Source organism: Macrobrachium nipponense, chromosome 12 (genome assembly GCF_015104395.2).
Source record: "Macrobrachium nipponense isolate FS-2020 chromosome 12, ASM1510439v2, whole genome shotgun sequence".
In the NCBI taxonomy this organism is placed as follows: Eukaryota; Metazoa; Arthropoda; class Malacostraca; order Decapoda; family Palaemonidae; genus Macrobrachium; species Macrobrachium nipponense.
In genome coordinates, this window is record NC_087205.1 from 71,664,125 (window position 1) to 71,675,980 (window position 11,856).

General features: G+C 38.7%; 1 protein-coding gene across 1 annotated transcript in view; it reads right to left on the bottom strand.

The window, feature by feature from the left end:
* LOC135224598 (phosphatidylinositol 5-phosphate 4-kinase type-2 alpha-like) overlaps positions 1-10,347 on the bottom strand; it is a 155,442-nt gene extending 145,095 nt beyond the window's left edge. Inside the window, exons 1-2 of the mRNA XM_064263755.1 lie at positions 10,188-10,347; positions 1,597-1,727 (exon numbers count right to left, since the gene is read on the bottom strand). Of these exons, the coding sequence (XP_064119825.1) occupies positions 1,597-1,727; positions 10,188-10,310 (254 nt within the window). The 5' untranslated portion in view covers positions 10,311-10,347. The remainder of the gene's footprint in view (positions 1-1,596; positions 1,728-10,187) is intronic.
* Positions 10,348-11,856: the final 1,509 nt, after the last annotated feature.

Sequence of the window (11,856 nt, forward strand, 5' to 3'; positions counted from 1 at the left end):
ATTATCTGACGTCACTGACGAAAATGGTTCCTCACAATTAGTTCTGTATACACTCCAACTTCAGTTACCCTAATGTTGGAAGGGCACCTCACTATCTCCTTATGCCCAGATCCTCAAAATAAAGGCAGTACTTCATGATCTCCACTGGTGGTAGGTAGGGCCACCAGAATCCACTCAAGGAAGCCTCTATAGTTCCTCCAGATCCTGAGCTGCTACTGTTTTCAAATGGTTTGAACAAGGGGTAAGACAACATCTGTTGAACTAGCGAACGGTGTCTGGTTTAGCAAGGAAAGCTACTACATGCACACCAACTTTTTAGAGTTTTGGGAAATTTTACAAGGCTTCAAAGCACCTGAAACTGCCTAATCAGGTTATGTACCAACATTATGTCACTAACCTGAAAAATCTGGGAAGAGCAAAGTCAAGAGTCTGTCTGCTGGCTTTGATTTCTCAAGCTTTTAAAAAATATTTCACAACAGGACCTTTTGCAAGTCAAAATCAAGGCACATGAGAGATGTCAGCGCATATTTTCCAGGCTTTAGTAACTGCATAATTTGGACCAATTGTAGCAGCAGGTCATATATTTTTACTGCAGTATGGATGCACTTTCAGGATTTATGACTTCCATTACATATCTACTGCTTTATGGATGGTCCCATTATTCTGGGTGATACAATTATTGCTCAATTACACCATATCCAGAGTAAACGGACTCCTTGTATGATGGTCCAACTATTCTCTTTTAAGGTTTCTTTGTAATCATCCTCCCTTCTAATCTGATTCAAACTACATGCAGCCCCCAGTTATCAGCAATCCAGTTTTATGGTGCTTGTCTAGCGCCAATAATAGAATATTGACATTGATACATACCTAACAGAAGTCCCATCAACCAGTTATTATCAGCGCCAAATTTCACGCTGATAAGCACAGGTCATCTGCAATTTTCGCTTACCATCAAGCCATCGGAACAGAACCCCCGCTGATAACCGGGGACTGCCTGTATTATGATGTGCAGATTTAAATAAAGTTTTCACATTAAAACCCGAAACTGTTATTGCCCACCTCCCTTCTCCATTCTCCATTCTCTTCTCATAGAAATTTAGCACAAGGAATGTGATGACACCATACAGGAAACTGAGTGTGATCTGCGCATGGTCAGGTCTTATTTCTTTGAGGATCTACTTAGTTAGTGTGGCTGTGTGCAGTTAGTATGGAATTTGGCTATTTATCACTAACAAGTTTGAAGCAGTTTAGCAAACAAATATCTAAGCATGATTCATCAACTAACTTTATCGGTAAACAACTACTGTAGTTCTGTTAAGCAGCTATTTTCAAAGAAAACTAAATGTTCTGTAGAAAAGTGCTTGCAGTTCAACAAACTTGGCCTACCATGGAGTTACAGGCAATCTGCAGTGTAATAAAATATGCATCATCAATCAATTAAATGGCTATAAATTGAAATTGGGGCATCATGTGAAATGAAAAACATAAAGTAAAAGAACCATACACATAAGGAACCTAACACCACAACAGATGGCTATCTCTAATGACCTCTACATAAGCAAAAACATAAAAAAGAATAACAAATATACATACTTATGTATTGGAAGGAACGTTGAAAACACATTTCTCATAACCACACAATAGGTCTCCATGTTTTCTACGGTCAGTCGGTACATAGCCAGGTACTGTGGTAAAAGAGTTTTGCCATGACGACCCACTACATACTGAAAAATGGAAAATAATTTTAGTTAATTCAACATGAAATACCTTAGTGTAACATCATACAGATGCACATAAATTTACTAGTAAGGAAGGTTAAAGAGTGCAATAACTTAAGACATGCAAACTGTGAATTGCACATAAACCAGAAGGCCCTAGAGCAAATTAATCTAAAAATATATTAAGTAGAAAGCTATGAAAAAATAAAAAGAATAACAAGTCATAAAGAAAAAAAAATTCTGTATATAGAATCAAGGATACAAAGGGACAGGAAGCAGAGTAAAATATTAGTAAAATATTAGTAAAAGTAATTTATCAAACCATAAAAATATTACAAAGAAGGAAGTGAGCAAAGGTGTTGAAATTCACAATTACAAGCAGGCCTAGACTTACAACCAGGTTGTGCATTAAGGACTTTATTAGGGATCACCTTCACCAATACTGTAGTATATGCAGTCATAACACTTCCTAGGCTTCTTACAAGCAGATGGATACTACAAGACCAGTAAAAGTATGAATTACAATGGACTACCCACAACCTGGTCTGAAGTTCAAGCCTTTATGGTACGTACATATTTTTTATAATTTTCAACAGCTTCTCCAACTGCTTTCTTTTATATCTCTTAGAACGTTTTAATAAATTATTGTATAAATTAATTTTATACCCTTTTCTTGTTTTTCCATATCTTCCATTTGATATATTTTTTAATATAAGAAGTTATTATTCCTACTTCTGTTTTGTCCCCCCATTTCTTAAATAATTCTGAGGTACATAAACTACATAAAGCATTAATCCATTACATGAGTTCTTTCATTTGAATGTAAATTAAGGCTGAAACATAAACTCCATCTGTATTGCTATAATAGCTGAGCAGATATTTTTCTATACGTTAGTTGTTATTTACATTCCAATGTAACACCAATGTGGACTAACATCATAAACTTTTGCTGTAATTGTCTCAAACTATCTGATGTTAACACATAAGAATTCATCATCACCATCACTGTTATCAATAATTTTTTAAAACAGATTACATATCCTTTAATGGTATAACACATGAAGTGGGTTCTCTGTTCTTTTCTGTTACGTGCATTTTTTACCTTTGTTCTCTTCTTTGTCCTGCTAATTCCAATCTAATTACTTTTCATCACACTACCAAGCCACGCAAATCTTTGAGATCTAATTCTACTTTCTAGCCTCTACAAACTTATATCTCAAGGCAAATTCACTTCTTATGTGACCTCCAAAGAAATCCAGCTGTGAATCTTCATACTGTGGTCACAACTCTTCCAAAATCTCTATTTTCCTTGCAAGTGCCTTAAATACAACGTGTAATGTAGTACAAGATTTCTACAAACTATAGAATATTTGCTTTTTTATTAATGAGATACATTCAAACCTCGGTTTTCATAGACTTTTGTCAACAAAATTTTGTCCTGGTTATTGTACATTTCTTCGGTTTTTGTATACTCGGAAACGCTCCATCCGGGGCCCAGCGTGTGATCAGGCTCCATATCAAGCGCCAAAAACAAAGCATTCCATCTTCTTTTGTGAGCCATTCTGCTTTTGTGTTAGTTGTTGAAACTGCTAAATAAGCCATCATGGGTCCAAAGAAAGTTCCTAGTTTTAACCCTTCTGTAATCAAGGCAAGAGAAACTATAGAATTTGAGAAAGAACTCATAACAAAGTGTTGGAGGAAGTTGCATGCCAATCTCAATGAGAAAATGCTTACAACAATCGCTGCTGTTAGTGAATTTAAGGCTAGCAGATGCTGGTTTGAAAATCCAGAAAAGGAATGGGCATACAATAATATGTCTACTTCAGGGATTAAGGACATGTTTGAAACCAGCCTGAGAAGAGCCATTGTTAGATTCAGAGGTCTGGATAAACTAATCCTTTATAATAATATAAATGACATGTTTGCAAGGTGGAATGATGTAAAAAAAATTTTGTGGAGAATTATCATTCCATCAAAGAAGTTGTAATCCGTGCCTCCAACATGTTTAATGAAAATGCCGTATTCAACTGTAGGAAAATTTTCAAGAACTGCCAGAAACAAAAGTCTCTGAACAGTTTTGTTGTGCAACAGGGGTCCAGTAATTCTCAAGCTGGTCCTAGTGTCAGTAAAAAAATGAAGTAAGGAAGTAATCTCAAATAGTGCCAGTAAAAAATGAAAAGAAGTAAGCCCACACAGGTCTTTGATGCCTGAAGTTCTTCTGGAGAGAGATTCCCCTTCCAAACAATAACCTCTCCTCCTTCCTCTCCCCTACTCTCTGTCTTCCATACGCTAACAAGCATTTTCGATAAAGGTAAGAGTGATGTTAATTGTTCATTTATTCATTTCATTAATCATTTAGAGGCAGTCCCCGGTTATCAGTGATCCAGTTTTATGGGGCTTGTCTAGCACCACAAAATCGGCGATTTATGGTGCCATAACAGGCCGAATTCTGGTTATTAGCGCCATAAAGCACCTATAATAGAGTTATGGCGCCAAAGCATACCTAGCAGAGACGCCACAAATTGCAGTTTTGGTTAATGGCGATTTTTGTTTATCGGCACACCCCCCGGAACGGAACCGCTGCCAATAACCATGGACTGCCTGTATACTTATTTCTCATTGTTTTTTGTATGTAAAACTGTTTATTTCCTATAAAATGATATTGTTATGATACAATAAAGTTTTATACATACTTACCTGGCAGATATATACATAGCTATTACTCCGTCGTCCGACAGAAATTCGAATTTCGCGGCACACGCGGCAGGTGATCTACCCCCCCCGCCGCTGGGTGGCGGGAATAGGAACCATACCCGTTTTCTAATTCATATTTTTTCTTCCAGCTGTCTCCTGAGGGGAGGTTGGGTGGGCCATTTAATTGTATATATCTGCCAGGTAAGTATGTATAAAACTTTATTGTATCATAACAATATCATTTTTATACATTCAACTTACCAGTCAGATATATACATAGCTGATTCACACCATTGGTGGAGGGTAAAAGACAGCTATTACTGAATAGACAGGTAAACAACATACGTTGTAGGTAATAAATAAATAAAACCTTGGTTCCTATGTGTTTAGACGAAGGGTCGACTTCCTAGCTATTGCTAGTAGTCTGCTTCGTCTCAAGAGCCTCAGCGAGGACATGACCTATGGCTAAGAGTTCTTGTAGATCTGTCAATGGGGTCTTATCCACTTACTTGACAGAATCTAGTGGTCATTGTCAATGGGTCTTATCCACTTACATGACAATACACCAATGCCTATTGGCATAATTTAAGGAGCACAACACCGATCCCGATCACCTGATCCTAACACGAGGGTTTGAGGCTTAATTTGAATTTTGAGCTATCCCCAAACTCATTTCAAATAACCCCAGAAAATAATACACTTATGTTAAAAAAAAATTTTTAATTCACTAGTTAAGGATCAGTGTCGGCTCCCTATCCCAGCAACGCATCCGTGGACACGTATAACAAAGAGAGAAGGATCTCTCATAGGCCCACTTGATCTCCTTCGTGCAAAGAGAAGTCAACACAGAGTTGCATCTCCTGTTATTACAGCTAAATATGACTCTCACGACATATTGTTATGGAAAGAACAAGAACTGTTAAAAGCTCGCACTTCAAGCGCTTTTAATTCTTAGCTGTTTGAAGGAATCATCAAGTTACTCAAGAAGTGCTTTAGAGATTCCACTGTTCCAAAGAAGACCAGGGCTTTCTTTGAAACAGATCTCTTCTGGATGAAGCCTAGAGCCTGGCTGGCGCTTCGCGCCTGCCTGTGGCTGGTGCCTCGCGCCTGGCTGGCACCTCACTCACGCCTGGCTGGCGCCTGGCTGGCGCCTGGCTGGAGCCTGGCGCCTCGCGCCTGCCTGGCGTCACGCGCCTGGCTGGGGCCTCGCGCCTGCCTGGCGTCTCGCGCCTGGCTGGCGCCTCACTCGCGCCTGGCTGGCGCCTCGCGCCTGGCTAGCTCCTCGCGCCTGGCGCCTGGCTGACTTCTCCCCACTTGCTGGAGATTTGAGCTTGTTAAAGAGTCTCAATGAAAACTGGCGATGTCCACCTCGGACACTTTATTTGCCTGATTTAATTCGCGCCTCTAGCGTATCTGCGCCAGATTGGAGGCCTCTACTCCTTCTCCTCATCAGACAATGACAGTGTTTATTTGGACTGTCTTGCTCTGGCGTCTTTACGCCTGTTTGGCATTTGGCGCCTGATTGGCGCTACATTGTCCGAAAGTCTGAACATCCACAATCGTTTATCAGGAGAATGGAAAAGGGTGGAAGAAATTCTTTCACTTTGAGCTTATGGCCTCTGCAACAAGGGAGGTTAATTTAGTCAGCTACATGCAGTAGACGGAATAGAAAATCTAATAGGCCAAGAAGACATCTTCTCGAGGAGGATCATACTTGACACTTCCGTTGCTAATATGACCACTTCTTCCTACATGTTTGATGATTTCTCTCGTTGCAAAATCTTCCCTATCCTATTGCACGAAGGCAGAGAAAGAACCTGGAAGTCTAAGGAGAGACTGAGCTGAAATTGGGAGGATTCCCGATTTCTAGCTCTTTAAATTTATCTCTTCGAACCTTCTGAAGGGAAGTAGTTTTGAGCCCTCATCGTATTCCAAAGACTCTGTCAGCAAAGTTTAAACTATCTTCTTTTGTAGATGACACGGACTAAAGATCCTTTATTCTGAAAGCGTTGATCCAGAATAAAAGGTTTTAGCTTCTTTTTGCCAAACATACCATGCTGGCAGGAACCCATTGCCGAGTCTTTCTAGAATTTGATTCCAGATTCCAAGCCCAAAATCTCACTCGTCCTTTTGGTCGATTAGTACCAAGAGAAACACTGATGAGGAGCAGTTCCATCTTGTCAGAACACAGAATCGAGGCCCAAATAGGATCCCATTGTAACATATCAAGATTCCTAGCTGTCGTATAGAGGTATGTTTAAGATCAACGAAGATCTTAATGCTCTGCTATCTCCAATTCCTTTATAGAGACAGAGTATAGCCTTTTACTGCGTTCTTTGATAGCAGATATATACAAGGTAATTCTTCCCTGCTAAAAGGGAAAGAAGAAAACTCCGCTATGTGGTTCACAGAGGTATCGGAAGAGGACGTTTCCTCATTCCCTATAGCACGATCTGCAGTAATTATATGTCTTATCCATGACTACTGTCATTTACCTTGAAACATCCTCTAATTCAAGTCCACTTCTGGTCAGTCTGCACGCAGACAGACTCAGAGTGGAGAGGTTGTTAAGGTCCATTTAAAATAGATGCTGAAAGAATATTCAGACTGTCTTGAAAAGACTTCCAAAACCTGCTGTGAGAAGAACGTGACCTCTGAGAATCCAACCTCTCTAAGTCTAAAATGAGGCATAACGTATTATCCTCTCTTTCTTTGACGCCCTTTGTCTTACATTCTGTAGAAAGAGTTTATATTTTAGGGGAAAAAGAGTAAATAATTTATTCCCCTTTCTATAACATAAAGATGGCGTATATTGCTACCTCTCTCTTATATTCTTTCTTCCTGTCCTCGTGCCTGGTAACGAGAGAATGGAAAATTCTATCATCGTTATTCTGCAAAACAACAAATTATTATTATCCTATTCTCCTAATAATTGATCCAGGATCGAGGAGAATTATTCAAGATTCCTATCCTAGGACATCAGGCCGTAATGTACGGTTCAGATACTTGAAGAGCCTCTCAACCAATACTGAGAGCTCCTACGAGTCTTTTCCAGTACCAAAACATTACAAGGTCTCCTTGTTATATGTTTACATAGGAAGTAGGATAATATAAACATCCTGCTTAATAACAATTTGAAAGAGGAGAAAGAGGAGCTGCATGGTTCAAGGGACTAGCCGAAACGTGCAATAAAAAAGGGGTTGCCAAGGTCTTTTCTTAAAACCTGCACTCCCAGATTAACTTATTGGTCCGATATATTTTCTATCACTTGTCTCATAAGGTTGAGGAAAGCGAGAGACCTCTAAAGATATCGGTTCTCTTCACCATGTAAATGTCTATAAAGCAGAAGAACCCACTTTCCTGACACGTACTAGTAGTTCTCCTGTGCGTATCTAGAATAATTGTCAGTAGAGGGTTGATCTGGCAAAGAAAGTTTCTCCCAAAAAGCAACTCCTCTTGCCAGGAAAGAAGTCGCTCACGCGACACTATATTACCTGACATGAGAAGTCTGTTCTTGTTAGAGACTTCCGCAATTTCAGTTAATCCTGACAAGGGCCACGGCCGCCTGTGCAACAACTTGTTGGTCCCCTGTCAGGAAAAAAAACTGATCTTGTGTCAGTTCTCAAAGAGGAAACTCTTGGAAAGTCTATCTCCAAATACTGAGAAATTGGAGATCCTGATGTCTTGCGCCTGTTTGGCGCCTGGCGTTCGCGCTGGCTGGCGCCTTCGCGCCTGTCTGGCGCCGATCGCGCCTGGCTGACGCCTCGCGCCTGGCTGGCGCCTATCGCCTGGTTAAAGCCTGGCTGGAGCCTTTATGGCCCATTACCTTGCAAACCGTGGTCATGAAATCTCGATATCAAAATAAGAAGAGGTGCTGTAAGAATCCTATAATTCTACAGTACTTCCATAGTTGGATGTTCTTCTCAATTTTCCTCTAATTCGAGTATATCGGAAGGGGAATTATTCTTTCCTCGGTTAATTCTTCCTGTATCCCCCCCCTTTTTTCCTGAATCTGAACGAAGGACCAACTCCAGTGCGAGGGACTGAGTAACTTCCCAGCTCTATGTAGGAAAGCATAATTTGCTCTAAGGTATATCTATTAACTATTATTTTCTAGTTAGAGCCAGGCGTCTGGCTGGCGCTTATGATTCCTTATGGCATGGTTTAGAGGAAAAGGAAGCAGTCTACAGGAAGACTGTTCGTCTTCTTCTTGCTAAGAGATCTGTGAAGAAGACTTCTCGCAGGTTCTCACAACTCTTTGCAATAAATGTTAGACATACTTTAATAGTTATTATCGTCGATCGAGGTTTGCCACGGACCCTCGCCAAATTCTTCCATTGCTTCTCCTCTGGGCTTGTGAGCTTGGCAAGAGGTCTAGACCTGAGAACGAGACAGAGCCGATCAGAGGCACCCTCCCCCATTGTAATGGGGGAACACTATATTCACTTCTTTACGTTCTAAGAGTTCGCATTTGAACTATATCCTAAGTACAAAACTTGCAAATATGATATGTAGATTCTGCGTTAGTAAGAAGGTGATGAGGATGCAACAACTACTAGTACTGTTACTACTATAATTGCTCATTAACACAAGAGCTAATAAGAAAGCTTCTAAAGGATAGTTTACTTTTTCTGACTTCCCCAACTAGGAAGAAAGATATACATTTCCTCAATCAAACTCTAACACTTATTTGTATAATGAATAAATATAAGTAATTCCCTTTCATGAAAGTAATAAGTATTCACTTTCGTGAAAGTGGATGAGTGTCTTACCGCCGAAAACTTCGGTAGTTACACGTCACTAATCTTCGAAATTTTCGAAGTAATTTTATCAAAAATTCTAAAAGTTAACAAAAGCGTATGCCGAACCAAAGATCCATTACTTCCCTGTTAAATAAGTTTTAAAGCCCGTTAAAAGTTAGCCCATTACGAATCGATGACGATGAAACACGAAATCCATCAGGAGGAACTGCAAACGTTGTTTACATTCCAAGCGACAGAAAAAATATGAATTAGAAAACGGGTATGGTTCCTATTCCCGTCACCCAGCAGCGGGGGGGTATATCACCTGACCTACCTGCCGCATGTGCCGCGAAATTCGAATTTCTGTCGGACGACGGAGTAATAGCTATGTATATATCTGACAGGTAAGTTGAATGTATAAAAATGTATATTTTAATATTTCTGGGGGTCTGGAACCCATTAATTGTTTTTACATTACAGTGAAACCCACATGTTAGCGGACTCACATATTCGCGGATTTCTCTCTGGAACATAAACCCCCATTATTCGCAGAACATTTGCCTATTCGCAGTATTTTTCTGGGAGAAATATCCATAAATTCTGTTTTTTTTATATCAATTTAATTATAATATGCACTTTTTGTGATAAAACTATTAAAAAACTAGGTATAAACATTTTTAGTGGGGTTTTCTTGAGTTTTAACAAACAAAATAGGCAGTTTTACTCATTTTTATAGGGGTTTCAACTATTCGTGAGTTCTAGCTATTTACAGCTGCCTTTATTACCAAGATATCCATTATAGAACGAATATAATTTATAAATGATACAACACCATTCACCCAGAGTAAAAACTGTTGGAGTCACAATTATCACCTACACTTATGCACACTCCAACACAACCCATCGTAGGAAGCAACACTCATACGAAACACAGAAATTTATACGCTGTACAACATATGGGAAACAAATAAATATTGATAATTCAAGAACAGCATACTGTAATATGATTAGAAGAAAGACTTTTACTTACTGGATGATATTCTTTGAGCAAGGCATGCATTTGTTCAACCTCATCACTGGTCAAGGTTTTGAGAATGTACATTTTGTCACTAGAATTGTAGAAACGAGCAGCACTCCGGCCCGGAGAGTCCATGACAATTGGTTGTGACCTAGTAGTTAAACAAATCACTTAAATTAGTGAAAAAGATTGCACAAAAATATAGACGACTTCAAAGTAATTCTATTTTTCTTTTGGAATAATAACTAGAGCTTGTATCAAAAGTTAATATTTCTATTTTATGACCCCCTCAGACCCAATATTCTCTGATTTTTCTAAAAAAAAAAAAATTAAAAAAATAACTGGTTAACAAAATTAAAAAACTAGTAAGTGAGCTCTACAAAACATGATCTATTATATAAGAGAAAAATATCTGAACAAGACCTGACATATCACAAGTACGTATTTTTTAACAAGATCTGATATCACATATTACAAGTATTTCTTATAAGTTTTCAAACATGCAAGTACACCATGGGGATGAAAGTCAAGGTTTTATAAACATCAGGATTGACTCATCATGACAAATTCACATATGTTCAGTTAACCTAACACCGCTTCATTTCCTAGCATCTAGAGAAACTATTGTGAAAACAACTACCAGTATGCCATTACTTATTTGCCTTGCCATTACAGGAGCCTAATTTGGTAACAATTACCTATGTCATGTTAACAGCACACAACATTGCAAAGTTGTATTTATTGGGATAATTCCTCATGGGTAAGGTAAACACCTTTGCTTCTGATGTATTTTTAATGAACCAACGGATAGAAAATAAAACTATGCCAATAAAATCAAGAATAAAAACTGTAAACAGGCAAGAAAAAACATCAAATTTCTTTTTATAAGAGACACTAAAACATTCACCTGAAATATTTCATGGGTCGGAAGTCCATCTAAAACAAAGAATTTACACCTGCTATAACTACCAACCACCTTCCAAAAATGTACACACAAAATTACAGGTGGAAATTACATACTAATATAAGATCATGACAGATTAGTCAGCTTAAGGGTAGAGATAGAATGTACAAAAAATCTGTTAACATGGAGAGTAGTCATCATCTGGTGCCAGAAATACTGTGACTCACAAGACCATAAATACATGCAAAAATTTAAGCAACCAATTCATTGTTACATGAGAAGTCCCAATAATTTATTCAAAAAAACCAACATATATAATAATCATACAGCTCAATCAGATTCAAAGTGTACTTTGCAAATCTTAACAAGATAATATTAGGAGGTAGCATCTGCCTGACTTTTGTCACCTGTGGCGATATTCTAAATGGTTACTGCACATGGAAACCAATACTATTAGGAACACTTTAACCAAAAATCCTTTTTAGTGTTATCCAGTTTAACCCTCTTACGCCGAAGCGGTAAAAAAAAATTGTCTTCTGTGTGCCGGAGGTGTTTCAGAGTGAGTGCGGAAGCGGAAAAAATGATATTGTTATGTTACAATAAAGTTTCATACATACTTACCTGGCAGATATATACATAGCTAAGACTCCGTCGTCCCCGACAGAAATTCAAATTTCGCGCCACTCGCTACAGGTAGGTCAGGTGATCTACCGGCCTGCCCTGGGCGGCAGGACTAGGAACCATCCCCGTTTTCTATCATATTTTCTCTCTTCCACC